Here is a 22,987-nt window from a genome sequence, read left to right as displayed (position 1 = left end):
TGAGATGTTGATGGAGATTCAGTGAGAAGAAGTGTGAGAAAACAGAGGCGCAGGGCCTCGAGCGGAACCAACGCTACACCACAGACACGCTGAAGAAACACTGGGAGAAAGACCGTCCCGACAGTAACAGTACCCGTCCCGACAGTAACAGTGTTACCGGCTGAGTTAACCTTTAGCAGCCGTTTGCTGGTTAATGAGCCCGGTTAGCTTAGCCGCCGGTAACACTTGTTAACCTTTCCTTATTTCAGGCTCCCAGCACAGGGGAGACGTTCCCTCCGGGGCCTATACTCTTTTGGGGTTAACACCCTTCACTTTACCAGCAGTACTGACAAAAACAAACAAAAAAACTGCTCACTCTCCTTGTTAGACCACACACACAGTGACGTCACTCACTCAACGCACCTGCCATTTTTGTAACATGCTGCTTGCAGCGTTGTTGGGTGGTGTGCCCATTCAAAGTGCTCTCAAGAACAACACATCCAATGGTGAATGTACTGCCTTTCAATAGGGCCTTTACAATTTGCCTCTCATTCACACATTCACGTACACCGATGGTGGCGGAGCTGCCATGCAGGGCGCTGACACGTGACATGACACATGCGTAGGCTCGCCACTGCTCCCCGGTCAGCGTACTGTGTGCAACGTGTTTTGAGCATACGAGATCATTTGAAAGACACACACACACACACACAGAGTTTTCTTTTTGGTAATCATGACTTAAGTGTGTCTGTGTGTGTATTATTGCAGGATAACAGGCTTCTGTACTTTGTAGTCTATCTTAGAGATGAGTTTCATCATGAAGACATCACAAATGTAACTATAATTACATAATTTGTAATGCTTGAAGGTTCATCCTCACCCTTGAACGTATTACTTTTTCCAAAGATTTTCAACTCAAGGTCCATTTAAAAGTGTTCTTCCTGAGCTTTGACCTGACTTAATAATTGTGGTGGCAGTAGCTCAGTCCGTTGGGAGTTGGGTTGGAAGGTTGGTTCAAGTCTCCGTACGGACCGAAGTATGGAGTGTGGACTGGTAGCCGGAGAGATGCCAGTTCACCTCCTGGGCACTGTCAGGGCACCGGTCCAGCAGTCGCAGCCCACTCACTCTGACATCTCTCCATTTGTGCATGTAAAAGGACCTGAGCATGTGTGTGTATTTCAGGCCTGTGTGTAGTGTGTAATAACAACAGAGTGTAAATTGTAATTTTCCCCACAGGGGATTAATAAAAAATATAAATAAAAAATAAAAAAAATGGACATGACCATGGTATCAGAATGAAGTCACTTAATGACATTTTAATCCGGATTTTCCACTGGGTGTAACTCTCCATGACAACTACTGTAAGCAAACTCCATCTGCTGATGAAGACCAAGAGATGTAAGCTCTAGGAAAAAGAATCTGGTAAGTGAACGTTGAGTTAGGATTATTTGTCATGTAAATGGTTTGATAGTTATACATGAAATATATCAAATCTTTCTGTGTAAAGTAAAATCCATTGTTTTAAACAAAAGTAGGCCTACATGAAATGAAATTAGCCTGATGAGAGTAATGATTCAGATTTTACTGTCTGATCTTATCACTAAACAAGCCATAACCTTTAAAAATGTTGCAGACACTAAAGTTTAAAGGAAGTCATCCTAAGATTTAAATCATTATAGAACTAGATGATTTGGTGACTTATCACAAATGTACCTCTGTTCAGGGCCAATAATGTAACAATGAAAGGATTCAAAGCTGGAATCATATGACGGAGTGAATCATTTGAGAAAACAAACTAATGGTGTTTTTTTTATTATGAGTCATTGACGTCTGACTCATGTGGAAAAGCTTCTACTTAGAAATAAAAAATGAAAAGGGGAAGACAAGGATCGGAAAGATAGAAGGAACTAAGAGATAATTGCTCTATTAATGTCAAGTGAGCAGCATTAAAACAGATTTGTCATGCATTTCACCACAGCTGAAAAATGATAATGGTATTTTTAAACAGCAAGTTTTAAACAAGCTATGTAAAGTTGAAGGCAGTGTGGGACTGGAACCTTTAAGTGTCTGGTAGCGGTATATGGTTTTCAATGACATGGTACCTGCTCGACTCGCCTCGACTCTACTCGTCTTTTTTGGTTTTAAAAATGATAAAAAGTCCCTGGTACCTTCCAACAGGTACTTTATTTAGTCTCACCTCCGTGGAGGTTCCAAGCGAGCTGAGGCGATACCAAAAGGTGACGTGAAAACCTGCAGACTACTACAGAATGCAGCAGCAAGACTTTTGTCTAATACCAACAGGAGATCGCACATTACTCCTGTGCTTAAAGGGGTGATAGAATGATTATATAGGGTATTTTACACTGTTCCTTAAGGTCTCCTAATGGGGTATGTAACATTGGTTGGGCTGAAAATTGCCCGAATGATATTTTATTAGGCCCTTAACTACCCTATATATGGCTCTATTTGGAACAAGAGCTTTTCTTCCAAATATGGTATGCTGATGAATATTCAGAATGAGCTACGCGCTGATTGGTTTGAGCAAACTACATAGAAACACATGGGAGACTCTCATATTTCAGACACTGCAAAGTTATACATTGTTTATCGGGCTATTTCGTTATTATATTCACTTCTGATACTTTTTTAAGCAAGAAATCAACTATATAAAGCTCAAATATGGGCCGCGTTTACGAAAATTGATGGCTAATTGCAAATTTGGTAAGACTGTGTGTCGGAGTTCAGCCGCCGGTGCTGCCTCTTCGCCCGGCCTGCCTTCCTTCACAGACCCCGGCCTGCTATGAGGTACTTGGAGCTCGGTCACGGCTGCAGCCCACAGCAGGGACTACCAACACCGCTGCCCTGACAGAGCTCCAGGGCCTTCAACTCCCCTCTTCCTGCTAGCTAAATGGCCCGTTGTGTGAGAGTGCCGTCAGCGAGCTTGTTACACCAGCAATCTGTTACCACATGTTACACACATGTCACGCCACTTATACAAAATCTAACTAAAGGTCTTATAAAGCTAACAACGGTGTCTGATTTCAAGTTAATGAATATTTGTGAAGACAAAGTGTTTTGTTAGCTGTGACTGTCCCTTCAATCCTAGCTATGTGTAGCTACAAACCACGGATAGTTAGCTTCCTTTTCGCCTTAATTCGATTATATTTAGAGTTTGAATTTCGTCACGCCACTTACACAACATCTAAATATATGTCTTATAAACCTAACAACGGTGTCCGATTTCAATTTAATGAATATTTGTGAAAACTAGGTGTTTCGTTAGCTGCGACTGTCCCTTCAATCTTAGCTATGTGTAGCTACAAACCACGGATAGTTAGCTACCTTTCGCCTTTAATTCGATTATATTTACAGTTTGAATTTCGTCACGCCACTTACACAAAATCTAACTATATGTCTTATAAAGCTAACAACGGTGTCCGATTTCAAGTTAATGAATATTTGTGAAGACAAAGTGTTTCGTTAGCTGCGACTGTCCCTTCAATCCTAGCTATGTGTAGCTACAAACCACGGATAGTTAGCTTCCTTTTCGCCTTAATTCGATTATATTTACAGTTTGAATTTCATCACGCCACTTACACAAAATCTAACTATATGTTTTATAAAGCAACAACGGTGTCCGATTTCAAGTTAATGAATATTTGTGAGACTAGGTGTTTGTTGCTGTGACTGTCCCTTCAATCCTAGCTACAAACACGGATAGTTAGCTAGCTTCCTTTTCGCTTAATTCGATTATATTTACAGTTTGAATTTCGTACGCCACTTATACAACATCTCCCTAAAGGTTTTATAAAGCTAACAACGGTGTCCGATTTCAAGATAATGAATATTTGTGAATTCCAGAGGAATTCTAAGAGGAGGCTAGCTAGCTCTCATTGATAGAGCTACATCCAGCCGCGAGGCTCTATCAATGAGACTCGCGGACAAGCGCGGTATTTCCCCAATAGTTTGTTTAAATAACTCAACACATTATAATTACACACATTAAAAGATTAACTGGAACCTGTGGTAACAGATTGCTGGCGTAACAAGCTCGCTGACCGTGCTCTCACTCACACACACCGGCATTTAGCTAGCAGGAAGAGGGGAGCTGCAAGCCCTGGAGCTCTGTCAGAGCACCAGCGTTTAGTAGTCCATTATCCAAAAACCGGTGACTTTGCGTGGGTATGGAGTGCTGTGGGCTGCCAGTCGTGACGGAGCTCCAAGTACCTCAGAGCAGGCCGGGGTGTGTGAAGGAAGGCAGGTCGGGCAGCGAGGCAGCACCGGCAGCTGAATTCCGACACACAGTTGGACAAAATTTGCAATTAGCCATCCATTTTCGTAAAGTGGCCCATATTTGAGCCTTACATAGTTGATTTCTCGCATAAAAAAGTTTCAGAAGTGAATTTTGTAATGGAATAGCAGAGATATGCGCGACCTAGATTCTGAAGACTACCTGATCTCAGGTCAGTTGTGTAGCCTATGTAAATGTTGGGGCGTGACCGTTCTCTTAATACACCCATGGGCTGACAAAGGTTCCGGTTTTTGGGAGGTTGACGTCAACTTCCAGCTTTGTTGGGATTCGCCCGTTTTCAGCGGCAGTTTCAAAATATGAAATTTTCATAGTAAAGGGGTGTCAGTGGGACTTTGAGCTTCTATGTATGTCCTATTTACCCACCGAACTGTCGTTATTCAACTATGACAGGGTAAAATTGGTTTTGCATTCTATCACCCCTTTAAGGCTCTTCACTGGCTACCAATTGGTTTTAGAGTGCATTTTAAAATTTTAACCATTACCTATAGAGCCTTGCACGGCCAAGCTCCCTCTTACATCCAGGATCTATTGCACACACACACTTCTGGTCGCTCTCTGAGGTCTTCAAGTCAAGACCTTTTAACTGTTCCCAGAACACGTTTTAAAACAAGAGGTGATCGTGCATTTTCTGTGGTGGCTCCAAGGCTCTGGAGCTCTCTCCCTTTAGCCCTGAGAGCCTTGGACTCTGTTGAAACTTTTAGGAAACACCTAAAGACACATCTTTTTAGACAAGCATTTAGTTAGAAATATGGCTTTGTATTGTATTTTATTTGTTGTTGTTTCTGTTATTTGTTCCTTCTGTAAAGCACTTTGTGACCCTGTTTGTCTGTGAAAGGTGCTATATAAATAAAGTTTACTTACTTACTTACTTACTGATTGGTCGGAGAGAATCGTCACTAATCACTGCGTCATCATTGCTAGTGACAGACGGGGGTGTCCTGAACAACCCCTCCCCATTTTTAAATAGTTTAGTCAGTGGTGTTCTCTTTCAAGCATTCGTTCGGTATCTCACATATGGGGTACGCCTCCCCGCGTATCCCTCAGAAGCACTTTCTCACTACGCCAGCTATGATTGGCTGGCCACATCTGACGCAAGACGCCCAAGGGGCGGTCCTCTATATAATCCACAGCCCGTGCGTCTTACAGTCATTCAATTACCTCTTGTCGCTCAGAAGCGAACACCGTTGATACTGCCAGGGTCTATGCTACTGTCCATAGAGCCGAGCTCACAACTCGCTCGCCGGGCGCTGGTCCCTATTCGGCGGTATTCGACAGATAGGCTTGTTCCCAAACAACTATCATAACCAGCCTGTCCCCAAACAGTGGTTTACCCTCAGCCGAGCTCGCTAGTCCCCAAACTAGAGCTCGCTGAAACAGCTACGCTACCGGCTAGTTTACACAAACATTAGCCAGCGCATCTCTAGCTGCAAAGCTAACACACCTAGCTAGCTGTAAAGCTACGTTACCTAGCTGCGAAGCTATATAACTAGAGCAACATGGCTTCCTCTCCCGCCACGAAGGAAGCCATGCAAGTGCGGGTGTGCTCGTGCGGGAATAATATCTCCGTGAGGGACACTCACCCCTGCTGCAACGACTGTCTGGGGCTGAAACATGCCCAAGAAGCGCTGGCCCCGACGGGCTCTTGTGCTCACTGCGCTCGGCTGTCCATGAAAAGTCTCCGTCGTCGGCTTGCTCGCCTTGCTAGTCTGACTGACCAGGACCCCATGCTGGCAGAGCTCACCACAGCAGACGGTCAGAACCGAGAAGCCCCAGCTACCACGAGTGCTGACTGGGCTGAGCAGATGGATGAAGTGGCTCCGCTGCTCGAGTACAGCTGTGCGCGCGGGGGCTGCGAGGACACCCTCGACGCCGAGCTGGATTCCCTCGACGGGTTGGACAACATCCTCTCGTACGACGACGAGGATGATCCGTTCCTGCCGGCCTCAGGGGCAGCGCTGCCCGAGACCCCATATAGCCTGAGTACCGAAGATGCGAGAGGCAGCGATGGGGGTTCCCCGGCTATCGGCACAAGCCTTCACGAGGTGTGCAAACGTGCTGCCGAAAAGCTGGGAATTGCATGGCCCAGCGCTCCGCCTGAGAAGACCGGTTCCCGGTACGAAGGCAAGCGCCTGCCCAAGGTGAAGAGTGCGGAGAGGCAACTGCTCCCCCTTTTCCCGGAATGTCTAGAGGAAGCTACCCGCACCTGGCCGAAGCCCTTTTCGTCAAAGAGCCCGGTTCAGGGGGGAGCTACGCTGGACTGCGTAGCCATGGAGGAGTCGGGGCTATCCAAGCTGCCACCTGTGGAACCGCTGGTTGCTCACCACCTCCATCCCAGCCAGAAGGCTCTTATGGCACCATCTGCTCCTGGCTTCCCGTCGAAGACCGATGGGTTCCAGTCATCCATGACCGACAAGGCTTACAAATCTGTGGCCCTCGGAGTGCAAGCTCTTAACGCGTCATCCATGTTGATGGCGTACCAGGCCGAGCTCCAAGATGAGATGGCCGGCACCATGGACCGTACGCTGTGGGACGAGGTGTGCGTTGTAACCGACCTATGCCTCCGCCTGCACCGCTGTGCGGTGCAAGCCTCGGGAAGAGCGATGAGCACTATGGTGACGCAGGAGAGGGCGCGTTGGCTCAATTTATCCAGCCTCTCATACCGCGAAAAAGTCCAGCTCCTCGACGTTGCTGTAGATCCGAAGGGTCTGTTTGGCCCTGCGATGGCTGCCTTGCAACGCCGCTGCGAGGAGAAGAAGAGAGAGGGTGAAGCCCTGCAGACCTGTTTGCCCAGGAAGACGCAGCCGCCTCCCGCTCCCGCCCCCCGACCATACTTCGCTCAGGCGGTAGCTCGCCCTCCGCCCGGCTTTAGGATTCTAAAGCGCCCCACCGCGCAACCCAGGCCTCCAGCTCATCCCAAAGCTGAAGGCGGCGGCGCGTGGGCCAACAAGCCAGCTGCACCAGTGGAACAGCAGGGGAGCCAGCCGGTGCCACCTCGCTCACAACCGGGCAAGAGGGCCAAGCGGGCAACCTAGCTCACTGCCGGGAGAGGGAAAGCGTGTCCGCCAGACGCACGCAACTCTCCCACAGCGTTGGGGCCAGTCCCGGGAGCCTGCCGTTGCGGCTCTGAACCCAGAGTCACGGGACGATGTTCTGTTTCTAACGCCCCCCTCCACTGTCAAAAGCACAAGCACGTTGCATTGTTCAAAGACAATAAAATTGTGCCCATCAGTGCATCCAGGCCGAGAGCCGAGGGCACTGCATGCAAAAGATTATGTGTTGCAAAACATGAAAAACAGAAAAACTGAGGGATCCGGCGCCATATGTGGAGCAATGCTGCTCGCCGCAGCATTGCTCCACATATGGCGCCGGATCCCTCAGTGGGCTCACTCGCGGAGCGGGTGCACCACTGGCGGGCGTGCGTGGAATCAAACTGGGTGCTCAAAACTATCGAAAAAGGGTACAGACTCCAGTTCGCACATTCTCCCCCCCGTTTCTCGAAAATAATACATTCGCAGGCGGTGGGGGAAGCGGCTCGCTTTCTCGATGCAGAGATCAATTCTCTACTAGCGAAAGGAGCAATTCAGGTGGTACCTCCGGCCCAGAACCAAAGCGGCTTCTACTCGAGGTACTTCATCATCCCCAAAAAGGGAGGAGGTATGAGGCCTATATTAGATCTAAGAGCGTTAAACAAACATCTAAGACAATACAGGTTTCGAATGCTGACACACGCAGCACTGCTGACCTGGACCTAGCCGATGCGTATTTCCATCTGCGGATTTACGCCCCTCACAGGAAATATCTCAGATTTGCCTACAGAGGGGTGGTGTACGAGTACTTGGTTCTACCCTTCGGCCTGTCACTCAGCCCCCGTGTTTTTATCAAATGCACGGAAGCAGCGATGGGACCGCTCAGGGTGAATGGAATCCGTCTGGCAACGTACTTGGACGACTGCCTCCTGGCTGCGGGCTTGCAGCAGGAGGCAGCCGCACATACCGAACACCTAATGACACATCTGTCATTGCTGGGGTTCAAGTTCAATTTAAAGAAAAGTGTACTGACTCCTACACAATCAATACACTTTATCGGGCTGTCCCTAAACTCAGTCACAATGAGGGCTCGCATATCTCCAGACAGGACAGAGGCGATGCGCTCATGTCTCGCACTGTTTCGCAGGGAGAATTGTGTGACATTGCGGGATTGCCACAGACTTCTGGGTCTGATGGCATCAGAACTGGTCGCTCTTCCTCTGGGCAGGCTATATATGAGAGGATTTCAGCGCTGGGTGAAGAAACTCGGTTTAGACCCTCGAATTCACTCGCGCCGCCGTGTCTTTATATCAGCGGACTGCGCGATGACGCTGTGTCCATGGAAACGGCCACAATTCCTGACGCAAGGGGTGCCGCTGGGCACGATATGCGCCAGGAAGGTGATTACCACAGACGCGTCTCTGTGGGGATGGGGTGCCACCCACGAAGGGAGATCTGTGAATGGCCAGTGGAATGTAAACCTACGCTCAGCTCATATCAATGTCCTCGAGCTTATGGCAGTTTTTCTGGCCCTGAGACATTTTCTGCCATATGTGGAAAATACTCATGTCCTGGTCAGAACGGACAACACGACGGTAGTGGCTTACATCAACAAGCAAGGGGGCTTACGCTCCCCACAACTACACAGGCTAGCACACAAACTGATAATTTGGAGCGATGCCAACCTTCTTTCTCTCAGGGCAGCGCATGTGCCCGGAGTGATGAATCAGGGGGCGGATTTGCTATCTCGGGGTCACCCTCGCTACGGGGAATGGAAACTCCACCCGGAGACAGTGAAACAGATCTGGTCGCACTACGGGCGCCCGTTAGTGGACCTGTTTGCCTCCAGAGAAAACACACAATGTCCTCTGTATTTCTCTCTGAACGATGCGGAAGCCCCGCTGGGAGTGGATGCGCTGGCACACGAGTGGCCGCGCACCCTTCTTTACGCGTTCCCGCCGTTAGCTCTGATAACCCCCACCCTAGCCAGGGTGAGAGACGAGAGTTTCATGGTCATTCTGGTGGCCCCGAATTGGCCTCAAAAGCACTGGTTAGCGGAGATAACACAAATGCTTTACGCACAGCCGTGGCCGCTACCATTGCGCAGGGACCTACTGTCTCAAGCACGGGGGGAAATCTTTCACCCCCACCCAGAGCGCCTGGCTAAACTTGACGTCTTGTGGTCTGCCTGAAAATGTTATAATGACTATTCAGAGTGCAAGAGCTCCATCCACGCGTACATTGTATGAAGCTAAGTGGCGTGTGTTTGAAGACTGGTGCACGTCTATTGGGGAAGTGCCCTTTCAGTGTTCAGTAGGGATTGTGTTGACGTTCCTACAAACTCTCCTGGATAAGGAAAAAGCGTTCTCCACGATTAAGGTATATCTGGCCGCTATATCTGCATGTCATCTGGGTTTAAACGGTAAGACGGTGGGACAGCATCCCCTGGTCTGCCGTTTCATGCGCGGAGCGCGGCGCTTACGCCCGGTGTCAAAATCATTGTCTCCCGGATGGGATTTGCCACTGGTTTTGGACGCTTTATCGGGACCACCGTTCGAGCCCTTATTGGGGGTGGGTGCGAAAATGCTTTCACTTAAGACGGCACTGCTTTTGGCGCTAACTTCAGCCAAGCGGGTTGGTGATTTACACGCCTTATCGGTGCATCCATCGTGTATACAGTTCAGCCCGGGTGATTCTAAAGTGTCATTACGCCCGAACCCGGCATACATTCCTAAGGTCATGGACTCCTCCTATTTGTGCCTTCCCTTGGAACTCAGTGCTTTCTGTCCGCCACCGTTCGCATCGGAGGAACAGGAGCGGCTGCATAGGTTGTGTCCTGTGTGCGCTCTGAGAGCGTACCTAGCTATGACACTGTCATTCAGGAAAGCGGATCAGCTGCTTGTTTCGTGGTCGGGACCTCACAAGGGTAAGCCTATCACGAAGCAGCGTTTATCACACTGGATTGTAAAGGCAGTTGCCTTGGCCTATTCGTCTAAAGGACTGGAATCTCCTGTTGGTCTACATGCACATTCAACAAGGGGGATTGCCACGTCGTGGGCCTTATTTAAAGGGGTGTCGATTCAGGAGGTGTGTGCGGCTGCTTGCTGGTCGTCCCCAACAACGTTCATGAGGTTTTACAGACTCAACGTTACTGCGTCTCGCCTGGATCACACTGTTTTAAGTGTGGAGTCATCCGGAACGCAGAATACGTTGGTATGATTGGGAAAGGTCACGTATCACGAGGTTGGCTTGTCCGACAATACGGGAGTAAACACATCCCATATGTGAGATACCGAACGAATGCTTGAAAGAGAACTTAAGGTTACGACCGTAACCCCGGTTCTCTGATAGCATGAGTGAGGTATCTCACCGGACCACCCTTCTTGCGTGGAGCGAGAAGAGGTTGCTACCTTGAATGACTGTAAGACGCACGGGCTGTGGATTATATAGAGGACCGCCCCTTGGGCGTCTTGCGTCAGATGTGGCCAGCCAATCATAGCTGGCGTAGTGAGAAAGTGCTTCTGAGGGATACGCGGGGAGTCGTACCCCATATGTGAGATACCTCACTCATGCTATCAGAGAACCGGGGTTACGGTCGTAACCTTACGTTTTTTTTGCTGCCTCCAACTTCTTTAGAAACTAAATGTGTCTTCTGGGAAACAGCCACATGCTGAGAATCAAACACACTACACACCTTCCACATTCTGTGTGTGTGTGTGTCGCGTTAGGTCACGGCAGTTTTCTGCGGCATCGCTATGACGACCAGCCACGCTCGCCTCATGCATGAGTACTAACGGGGCACCGCGCCCAAGCCGAGAGAGTGGAGCTGGTACTAGCAGTGGGTAAGCGCCAATACAGTAGACTGTTCCCTTTTTAAAGGGACTTTTTTATTATTCTGTGCATAGAAAATCTAAATTGTAAACAAGCTCAAGAGATGGGCACACTTAGTTGACACAAAAGATTTAAACAGTGTAATGCTATCCATGTACTAGATCCAAACAGGACTTAAAGGACAAAGGTGTCTTTTGAATGGCCTGCTCCATTCTTCTCCATTGCGCACTGTTATTGCTACAAATGGATTCTAATACTCCGGTCCAAACAATGCGCCTTTCAGACCATCGGGTCTGGAGTGACCATTTTGACTGGGGTTGACTACTGCCTGCCAAAGAGAAGACTACATTCTAGACCAAAGCACATTTTTCTTAAGAGTAGAGAACTGCAGACAAAGCAGAGGTAAGCTAATGCTATTAGCTACAGTTAATGTGTTGACCTGGCATCAAGTGTACGTTCAAAAGTTGTTTTAGTTGTGCGAGAGAAAACTCAGATTGGACAGATAGTCTAGCTAGCTGTCTGGATTTACCCTGAAGAGATCTGAGGAGCACTTAACCATAGTCCTCACAAATCCACCGGATGTTAGAACGCCAACACAGAGACAGAGGAAGGTAATGGACATCCGGCGGAATTTCCTGTGGCAGCGGAACAATCCCGGAAGTGGAACTTCGTGGATATATAGACTAGTAAATTACAGACGAAAGCATTGCACGATAACGGCATCTTATAATAAAACATAATGTTGTCAGACTTTTAATAACTTATAAATTTGGATATAATTGGAGTGGGTGAGTGGGGTGGGTGTCAGGGCCCTGAGCTACGATAGCTAGCACCATAAACGTTGTGTGCCCACTGGCTACCTGAAAATGTTGGGTAGGCCATGATGAATCAGCAGCAGTTCAATTTCCAAACCAGGGGAAGGCACTCCAGTTTTAACCCCCTGAAGCAAAACTAAACTACTCCAATTACAGTTTTACGTGTGTGTGTTTGATTCCTCTCTCATATCAGGTGGCATAAACTAACTGCCCTGAAACCACAGACTGAAAGAGCATAGTGTCTGTAACATTACCAAGTTACTGATGCCAGGAAATTCAAGTTTGGTCACAGGCAACCACCACAGCTAAACTTGTTAGGCCAAGACACTTGTCTGTCAAGCAAACATGCCCTATATTCCTTGGAGCCAGCATCTTGTGGTTATTAGAGGAACTGCAGCTTAGGACACATGCACTTAAAGAGGAACTTCACAGATTGTAAACAAAAAAGTAGTATAAAGTCTTTAGTGTCTCCAGTAGGAGCTGTGTGAGGTCTGATAAATGTCCTCGATGATGTCAATAGAGTCAGCATCGGTTGGGGCTGAAGACTACAAGTTTGAAACTATAAATAATCTAAAGGTGTGAAGTTAGAAAGAAGTGAGTTTACCAGACCTTTGGAGCCCCCTCCTCATCTCTGCTCAAGGCTAGAGGCTCCACTAGCTCCATTAGCCTCTACTAGCATAACACACCCACGTCTCCACGACCGGATGACAATTGTCTGAACGTCATGAATTAACAAACAGGCTGATGTTGTGGCCTGAACGTCGGCACTTGTCCTGGCCCGACCTCTGATTTTCAAAACCAAACAGGAACACAATCTCCTAAAGGCCGTTTCCTTCTCACAATCAAACAAGTATGTGATAGTTGCTATTTTTAGATGGCTCTCCTCTTCTCTTTCTCCGTCTCCATTAGCCCTCTGTTACCACACTTTCTGTCTCCTTTATCCTCTCTCCTCTTCTCCCTTTTTATTTCCCTTCCTCCCCATTTATCAACAAGCTATCATCAATGCCCTGACCATCTTGCCTGACATTCACACCACCCCTACCGACTGAACCAAAGCCAAAAGCACTCCACCAAAAAAGCACTGCTCCCAGCTGAAACAATGTTACACACAATCTGGCCTGTACACTGAGCTGGGAACATTTCTGGCTCACATGTCCATATATGGACCTGGACGGACCTGTGGGAGAAGAACGGGTTCACTCTTGATTAATTTACATACAATTCATTACTTGGAGTCTTATTGTTCTCAGGCTGTTGGTGAAATGTGTACTTTATAGTGTTGCAGATCTGGTTCTTTTGAGGGCAAAACATTCACATTACCTAATTTGTAAATCATTTGGATGAAGCAGTGATCACAGTTAAATAAGAGGGCAGTTTGACAGGGTATTATTGATTTAAATGAAGGGAGGCGTTTTGGGTGGTGTTGGTGGAAAGTATAGAATATGACAGATTGTTTGTTGCATGTTAATTTCCACAGTCCAAGATAGCTCTCTCTGGGTATTCCTTTCTTAACAGGTCAGCACTACCAAGACCGCTTAAATTTTGGTCAGCAGTGCAAATTCACATGTCAAAGTTGTACCCTACACAGAAAGTGTGGATTTAGAGGTAAGCAGTGACCACAAAATGTTGTGCACAAAATGTGCTCATTGTTATGCCCCCAGCTAGAGGACCAGTGCCACTGGACTATCCTAGCTCAGAGCCATACCCCTTGACAAAGTTTACCAAAGCTGTACACTTGGTCAAGTGGAATTGCAAGTGGAACTGTTGATTGCGGTAATTTAATTGAAATGGGTTAATTTTGCTGTTTTAAATGCTGATATGATTTTAAAGAGTTGCACAACAAGTGCAACCCTGGAATAAGAGCTATTTACCTATACCAATAACAGACTAAGAAACAACTCGCTCAAACCAGGGAAATATCAAAATGACTTAAACACTCCTTTTTCAGCACACAATGATACTTCCTTGCTATTGTTTTGCTGACTGCACCCTTTATATTTTAGATGTTAAATAATCAACTCTTTCCGTTATTTTCTAAACATACATGTATACTGTACATCTCCTGAACATGCTTATCTTTTAATATATTTTATTGCAAATCTATTTTTAATGATATAGTTTGATCTCAGTTAGAAGATCTGATTTATCAAAGGGGATGGATCTTATCAACTCACACTAAAAGAAAAAGAATCAAATGAGAGGAGAAAAAGGAAAAGTGGTAGGAGTGTAGGGATGGTGTGTAGGGTGGGGCGGGGTGAGGAGGACACGAAGTGGAGTGAATTCTCCTGGTGGGTGGATGAGCAGTGGAGAGGGAGGAACAGGGCTGTGACTGAGGAGGAGGAGGCAGGAGGAGGTTAGCATGGAGAGCTGGGGATGCCTGTGCTATGAATCAGCTGTCTAAATATTGTCCCTGCTCTTCATCTCAACACACCCATACGCTCCCTGTACAAAATGGATGAACATCTCTCTCATATTTTGCTCTTACCCTCATATATTATCCCCCCCCCTCACAGTGATGGAGGATGCTCCTCGGGTAGGTTAGTCACTATTCTCACTACATAGTATGTATTCCTCTCAGCCAACAGTCTTTACTAAAGGTGGCAGTAGGGTTACACACATTCAGGTTCCATCAAAACATGTTCCTTCCCGAGGCTATTTTGCAGCAGCTCTGTGGCTCCGTCCAGCGCTTAGCACCGCCCAAGACGATTGTGATTGGTTTAAAGAAATGCCAGTAAACAGGAGCACGTTTTTCCCCCATCCCAGAATGCTATGTGGACCAGCCAGACCCTCCTCAGCAACACTGTAAAGGAAGGTCTGGCAAAACGAGACTAGGGACAGGGGCACAAAACAAACAGGCATGTACCTGATCTACACACTAACTGTCCCTAGACCCCCCACTGTAGCTGGAGCATTAAACTATGCTTCAAATGAACCAAGTCACACAACATGTCATTAGACATTAGAGTCTAAGGGCAAAAGTGTTTATAGCTGTTCCAAAGTGGCTGTATTCGAATGCGGGTTTAAAAGCCTGCCATTATAGAGAAGATGCAATGAACACAGACATGGATGATGGAACACATTTTCAGACAGTCTCTCCTTCTTGGTCCACTAAGACCAAGAACGTGGATCACTCCAGTTCTGAGGTCTTTACACTGGCTTCCTGTCTCTCAAAGAATTGATTTCAAAATATTGTTGGTTCATAAACACTTAATGGATAGGGCCTAAATACATTCCTGATCTGCTGCTACATTATAAACCATCCAGACCTCTCAGGTCGTCTGGGACAAGTCTGCTTTCTGTTCCTGAGTCAAAACGTAGGCTAATCTTTATTTTTTGAATATTTGTTCTTGAATTCTATCCTATTTATTTTATTTTTATTTTTACATTCTGTACGTGTGCTGTGTGTCTGATATTTTGCAGCAGTAACACTGAAATTTCCCAATTTGGGATCAATAAAAGTCTATCTAATCTAATCTAATCTTTAATGCAGAGGTCTTCAATGTTTTTTAGGCCAAGGACCCCTTAACTGAAAGAGACGGAGCAGGGACCCCCTACTACATATATTGTATAAAATGAAGCTGCATATTAAATTGGGCCTACAATAACGTGTAGCGCAGCCTAAAACCTTTATACATAAATTTTTTGCCTAGAATACTAAGCTATTAAAGTAGCCTAATAATTATTACCATGATTTTACAAATCACGTTTTTATGTTAAAGCGCCCATATTATACTCATTTTCAGGTTCATAATTGTATTTTAAGGTTGTACCAGAATAGGTTTACATGGTTTAATTTTCAAAAAACACCATATTTTTGTTGTACTGCACAGCTCTCTCTCACTGCTGTAGATCCTCTTTTCACCTGGTTTATGTTTTAGCTACAGAGTGAGACCTCTTTTCATCTTCTTCTTCTGTACTATCTTTGATTGCACTCGCACATGCGCAGTAGCTCAGATGTAGAGCATGTCAGCTAGCTAACTCTAGAGACAGTAAAAGACAGGCTGTTTCTCCAACTTCAGTTACAAGGCAGGATTAGCTGGGAGACTTCTAAATGAGGGTTCACATGTAAGTAGTTCTTTTGTAGATTATGGTGAACTTGTGTGTGTTGTAGCAGTGCTTTGCTATTGAGAACGAGGTACCATGCTAGTGTTAGCATTAGCGTTAGCATGCTAATGCTAACGCTACGAGCTAACGGTTGTGGTTAGCCAGCTCATTTCGGACTGTGACGTCACAGTCCGAGCCGATTTTGAACAGCTCACCAGGAGACTGAAGGCAGGACACATTCAGAAACCGTATCTCACTCAAAACAGTATGGATGGATTTTTTTCAAAGTTTGTATGTGTGTGGAAGCACCAGAGACACAAAAGACCACCCCAAATACCAGAAAAAGTGTTTTTTTCATAAATGGGCACTTTAAAACATAAATGTGGCACAGTGAATCCTTACGGTAGGGTTCCACACAGCGAAACACCTCGCGAATTTCGGCCAGCGAAAGTTTGCCTCGGGGGGCGTGGTCGCGAAAACAACACGCAAGACCGCAACATTTTTTTAAATGTCCCGGGCTGTCAGAAGACAGGGCGGTAAAAATGCACAGCAGCAAACCATCGGTAAAATGTTAGCTCATAAATGCTCTGGTAACCTGGCTATGTAGCCTAGCTGCCTTGCTATGCTTACAATGAAATGCAATGTCCGAACATGCTAGCGGGTGACCTGTCGGCTAGCTGAATCATTTTGAGTGTTTAAACTATCTACAGTGGTCTATTTGGTGGTGTGTATTCACCCTGTTTAAGTTCGTGTGACATATAAACAACAATCCGTGTTGCTGCAAGCGTCAATGTTTGCCAATAAAACATGTAATCAAACAAATGCACAAGTAGCCTAGCTAGCTAGCTACCTGGCTAGGCTACAATGAAATCCAATGTCCGAACAAGCTAGCGATTAGCCTGTCGGCTAGCTGAAAAGTTTGAGTGTTTAAACTAACATATACAGTGATCTATTTAGTGGTGTATGTGCCCTAATTAAGTTTGTGTGTCATATAAAACACAATTCGTGTTGATAGAAGTACCGATGTTCGTGTACAAACATTTTAATCACATCAAAATTTTCATGATACTGCGCTGATGACCTCCGCCATCTTGGTCAGACTTTTTTTGTAACTCCCGCCTCCGAACACAAACACGCAGACCTGATTGGTTCTCTAGTGGTCCTCATTTGAATAAAGTTAAACTTTCGTCAACTTTATTTCGCTCCCCTCGGCGATTCGCTCTCATCTCGCTCAATCAGGGCGAATTTCGTCTCCATTCAACCTCAATGAGAGCAAAGCGAAATTTCGCTGTGTGGAAACCTACCGTTAGGATGAACTGTATATGGGGATGGATATCTAATTGACTACCTTACCTATAGGCCAGTAAGCCTATCATCAGTGGGGATTTATGTTTGCTAATAAAATGTTAGATTCATGTTAAGATTTTATTTTTTTTTAAACTTTAAAATTTTGCAATAATTTGGAGGCCCCCCTGCATTGACTGTGAGGACCCCCTAGGGACACCCTGCTTTAATGTTTTATGTAAAGCACTTTAAATCGGATGGCAATTTGATCTATTGTGAATATAAAGAAACTGGAAAGTGCAGCTTTAATCAACTAACATTTTTATCCCTCTGCTTTGCTCCCTCTGTTTCTGTCTCTCTCTCTCTCCCACACTGTGAGGTAGAGTTGTCACATTCCAGGTTGGATCCTCAGTAAGTGTTGTAAGCGCTGTTATCTGGCAACACATGGCCTCAGCTGTCAAGGAACTGAACACAGATATAAGGGAGTAGATCTCAGGCTTACTGGATATTCAGCCTTAAATGAGCCAAACACACACACACACCCCGTGCACACACACACACACACACACACACACACACACACACACACACACACACACACACACACACACATACACTCCCCAGAGGAGGACAGCTGCTCATGCTAACAAGGAGACAGTCACTTCCAACAGATGTGCTGACAGATCTGCCGCTGTTACACATCATACAGTAGCTTGATTTAGTCCAGCATACCAGTGGCATTATGTGATACTGTTTGCTTCGATGGCATCAATCACAGGTGGTTTTGATTTGCATTAGACTGATATTAGTTTTTGACTTATCGCAATGATTTGTGCCACAATGAAAAATGAAAAATAATGTAATCCGATTTCTAACAATGCCAACAAAAAAAATCCTATAATGAAAAAAACTCAATTGAAACCAGGGAGAAACAATGCTTGTGTGGAATCAGGTCACTAAGTCTTCCTGTAGACTACCAGAAAACTTTTATAACTATGAATTAAAATGCATATGTACATACTGTATGTACAGTTGTTTTTCACAAAAAAAACAAGATGAACTAAGTCATATGTCCCATCACTCTAAGCCTTGTTAGGACCACACTTGTGAAGGGGGCCCAGGAGGGGAGTGGAGGGAAGACTGGTGGGCCAACAGCCGCTAATAAAGCAGAGCTTAAACACCCCATATTAGACTACAAAGGCCTCGTGCTGTGTCCTCCCTGTGTGAGCTGACCCGATGTGACGATGAACACGATTCAGTAACAGTGTGTTTTTATTATCTGCAGAGCACCAGGGCGGGGCTTTTCCTCGGGGCACAAACAGCACAAGTATAAATCAGGGGTGTCTGAATCTAAACTTATTTCCCACCTGACACAAACTCAAAAGTGAGAAGCATTTGGGGTAAATGTCTGGGAAAAAAAATCAGAAAATAGTATGTGTTGCTATGTCACAAAGATATAAAAAGACTGATATTGGCTCATGAACCCCAAGTGGATAAGATTATTACCAAGGGACCCCTATATGGGAATGTTGATGCTGATTTCTTTTTTTTATTGAAAAGGCAATAGTGTAAATGGGAGATCCTGGCAGTGGGAGTGAAAATGTATTCAGTTATTCTTGTGTATTCTTCAATAATACCATGTGAATTAAAACCATGTAACCTTAGACTAATCCCACTTTTGCTGGTGCCCCTGAAGCAACATCAAGGCCTCAGAAGATCCCCAGACCATTTTGAGAAATGTTGTCTTTTTCGGTCTAATAAAACTGTTTTGTAACTATAATCCATTTTTTTCCCGACTCTTCTACATTTCAAAGGGACATTTTGTACAGTTAATAAAGCAGCGTAACTAACATAAGCTCACTGTATCTGTTGGCCTAGTTTATTTTGTTTGTCTTTCCATGATGTTCTTACTACTACTACTACTACTACTACTACTACTACTGCTATCCTGCTGACTCTACTAGCCTGGCCGGTCAAAGTTTTCAAATGTAAACATCAGAGGAAACAAGATGAAGATGAAAAGATGAAGATCACGATCAGCTAGGACCTATGGCTACGATCCTGATTACGTGGACAGGCAAGACCAACTCTATATCCATCTCCATCTCTCCATCAGAGGGGGCTAAAGAGGCAAGCGTGGAGGAATCGAACACCGACGGCGACTTCTCTGCTAGGCATCCTGCTAGCCAGTGTGCAGGCGTCGGGCGGTGGGCTGGGGGGCCTCTGAGTCTGGGTCTGTTTCCAGCTGGATGTTGGGAGCTGTGGTGTCCTTTCCCTGAGACTTGGCTGGATCCTGGAGTGCCGGTGCCATTCAACCGGGTGACTCTTCTTCTGTGTGCCGACCTGAAGGCCACATTCTGCTTCATAACGAATCATGCACAAGATCAAGGAACTGATGGGAATACATTTCACTGGAATTGTACCTTGTGCAAGTTCATGATTCCTGATTTTCGTTACAAATAAAATGGATTGATTGACTACCACTATAACTACTGCTACAGATGTCTTTGTATGTCCACAGTGTTCACAGGGTTGTTGTGGGTGGCATTGATGTGATTGTTCATGATATAAGTCAACAGTACTAATAAATCCTAAAAAAAAAAAAAAAAAGATAATGCCAGTTGTAGGGATGTTGGAGTTTTTCCCTGTCTGCTGCTGCTTTTGAAAGAATCCGCCCTTGACGGGCAACAGAGGAGCACAGAAAATTGAAAACAGAACAACACATTGTGGTTTGCTTTTTTAATGAAGATGAATCTGACATTATGTCATAGTTGGCAACCATAAACTAAGCCAGTGTTTTGAGTTAGTGAGGGAGCCAGAGATAGGCATTTCAGGGGGAGTTTCTCTTGCCACAGGGCCCAAGCAGTTGGCTAACACTATCAAAATCCCAACCTGTTTTGTTTTTCGCTCTGTGGTGTTCCAAGTAGATTGTACGGGAAACTTGCAACACTCCGCTTCAAGATACTAATTAAAATGTTGATTTATGATCTTTCCAGGTTGAGAGTCATCAGATTCTTTCAGATGTGATGATGGAGATTAGCATTTTCTTGCTGAAAGCTGTGACCTGGTCATCTGCAGATCATCATGTATAAAAACTTATATATACTATATACTAATATCCCAGGACAAGGAAGACAAATATATTGTGTAAACATGTTAGAATAGCATTAACTCATACGCATTCACAGTCAGACAGTCTGGGTTGCTTAAGATGGAGCTCTCATTTGACTTTTGCCCAACTGGAAAAGAGACCGAGAAAAAAAGAGAGAGTGAGGTCGGTCTAAGCCATGATGTCTGAGTCAAGAGTGGAAACTCTGAATGTCTCGCGCCACTGTGCAAAAAGCTGCAAGCTATTACACATCACACAGCAGCCTCTGAGGCTAAAAAAAGAAACAGGGCTCTCCTCAACTCCCCTCAAATAAAAATCTTTCTCTCTGTCTTTTCAAATGAAACATCTGCCCTTCAGAGCTTTCCTCTCTCCTGTCCCTTCCTCTCTGCTACGACCCCTCAGCTTTAAACAGGACCTTGAGCGTCCTTGTGGTATTTTCCAACTATGTTTTAAAAAATAAAGAGAAAGAGTGAAATGACTTTCCGAATGGATTCCATATGATTTAGGCAGCCAGCGAGCTTGGCTTGTATTCTTTAGTCCTATATATAGTGTGCTTTGTAAGGAAAATATGTGGAAGCCACCTTTAGTGTATACTGAGTATTGAACCAATGTACAGTAGATTTGGGGTGGGGCAGGGTTGGTACAGAGCAACATCTGGAAGGTTTACAGTCCCAGAAATCAACCCATGATCAATGCTTCTGTATTTTGTTTAAGAACATAATGAATGGCGTCTGTACAGGCTAAAGGTAGAATGAACAAGAATAAGAAATGGCTAAAACAAATGTTTGTACTTTGATCATACAGCCACAAAGAGATTATGTGAAAACAGATTTTATTTGTATTTAGATACTATTTTATAAAAGGTAAGGTAAAGGTATTACATACCAAAGTAGAAAATGACTGGAAGTGTTTCCCGATAAATAAGTGTGAGTAATGTATCCAGTAATTGTTACCATAGGTGTGGATGTGTATCAACTTATATACATGTTATATACTACTAATTTGTTTTGCCACATACATTTTGAAGGCAACGTAATTTCTGCCTGGATTATGATCACAGACAACGTTATTCCAGTCAATGAAGTTTTCCTACCGTACAGAAATGATAGGGAGGGGGTTAGGGTGGATGGCTGGCATGCAAGAGTTCAGGTCAGGTTTATGCTACAAAAACACTTCAGTTATGGGTAAGGGTATATTTTTCACATAAAGTGTACAAGCATCAAATCTTAACTTAAATATATTGAATATTCTTGTTTACCTTGGGTGCTTATGTGAGTAAGTGATAAATGATAAAGTCGTAGGCAAAAAAGTGAGAGGTAAAAATGACCTTCTTATTTGTTAAATAGTATCCATCCTGGGATAGCATTACTTTCTGATTGGTATGTTTTTGGTATTGTGGGTTCAGTGATGAGATATAGTACAGCCTGTCACTTGAGCACTTGCTAGCAATACTTTGAGGTAACTCGAGCCACTCCCTGAAATCCTCTGCACCTCAGCAAATTGAGAAACATCTTTGGCAAACACTTTCATATTCACTATTTGATAATAAACCACCATCACCACCACCATTTTCAGCAGTTTTTTTAAAAGGAATGTGCCATTGAGATGACTTTCATTCCCATTCAAGAGCCCAAACGTTTGTTTGGTTCACCCGAGGGCCACACCCATCACTGAACCAATAAGGTGCCATATCATTTACATACTCAGCCTTACACCTCAAACACACAAACCATAACCACACATTGATACATGTATTTATACACACATTCACTCTCTCACCTGGTAGATCATGACTTTAAAGTTGCGTCTCTTGAGCAGCTCAGCCTCGTTGCTCTCCAGCTTCTTGATCTGGCCTCCTTGCTTCTCCAGGGTGGCACGCACAGTCTTGACGTTGACGCTCACCTTGCGCACTTTCTCCATCATCTTATTGACGCTGTTGGACGTGGTGCTGTGGCTCTTGGACAGTTTGGTCAGATCGCCCTGAATGCTGGTCACCGAGCGCTCCATCTCCTGCTGCCTGGCTTCCAGCCCGCTCTGGGTCTGCTGGATCTGGTCCACCGCCCCAATGATCTTATCAAGCAAAGACAGCACCATGACCCCGTTCACCTGGGAGTCCAGCTTCACTGCGTCGTCCTTGTCTTCCGCTGCGTCCCCCTCTGTACCCATGATGGACAGCTCTTTCTTGGCTGCGGCAAGGGCATCGTCTTCGTCATCTGAGGGTGGAAGGTTGACCTCATCGTCTGAGATCTCGGTGAGGGTTTGAGGCTCTAGCAGGGCACTTGTGGATTGCAGTGCTTCCATGGCTGCCATGTTAGTGGATTTTTAGTGTTCAGTCAGCTAATAAACCACTAGTTCTTCTTGATGCCTTTTCTCACCTGCTTTCTTCTCTTCTCTGGATCTCTGTTCTTTACCTCTCCTACTTCTGAACTGACTTATCTCTCTCCAGCATATATGCACTCTCTGTCTCTGTCTGTATCTCCTGTTTACTTCAAATCCCTGGAATCAGGCCAGCGTGCAGGGGAAGCCAAGCGATGCTGGATGTTACCACATGAGCGTTAGGATGTGAATGCCACACCAGGCAGAGAAA

At 45.4% G+C, this 22,987-nt stretch overlaps 1 protein-coding gene across 1 annotated transcript in view; it reads right to left on the bottom strand.

Annotated features, from left to right (window-relative positions):
• Nucleotides 1-22,987, bottom strand: part of cavin1b (caveolae associated protein 1b) — a 39,129-nt gene extending 16,142 nt beyond the window's left edge. Inside the window, exon 1 of the mRNA XM_039789005.1 lies at nt 22,180-22,987. Within this exon, the coding sequence (XP_039644939.1) occupies nt 22,180-22,710 (531 nt within the window). The 5' untranslated portion in view covers nt 22,711-22,987. The remainder of the gene's footprint in view (nt 1-22,179) is intronic.

Source organism: Perca fluviatilis, chromosome 21, assembly GCF_010015445.1.
Source record: "Perca fluviatilis chromosome 21, GENO_Pfluv_1.0, whole genome shotgun sequence".
Lineage (NCBI taxonomy): Eukaryota > Metazoa > Chordata > Actinopteri > Perciformes > Percidae > Perca > Perca fluviatilis.
Note: the sequence above shows the minus strand (reverse complement) of the source record. Positions and strands in the feature narration are given on the sequence as shown.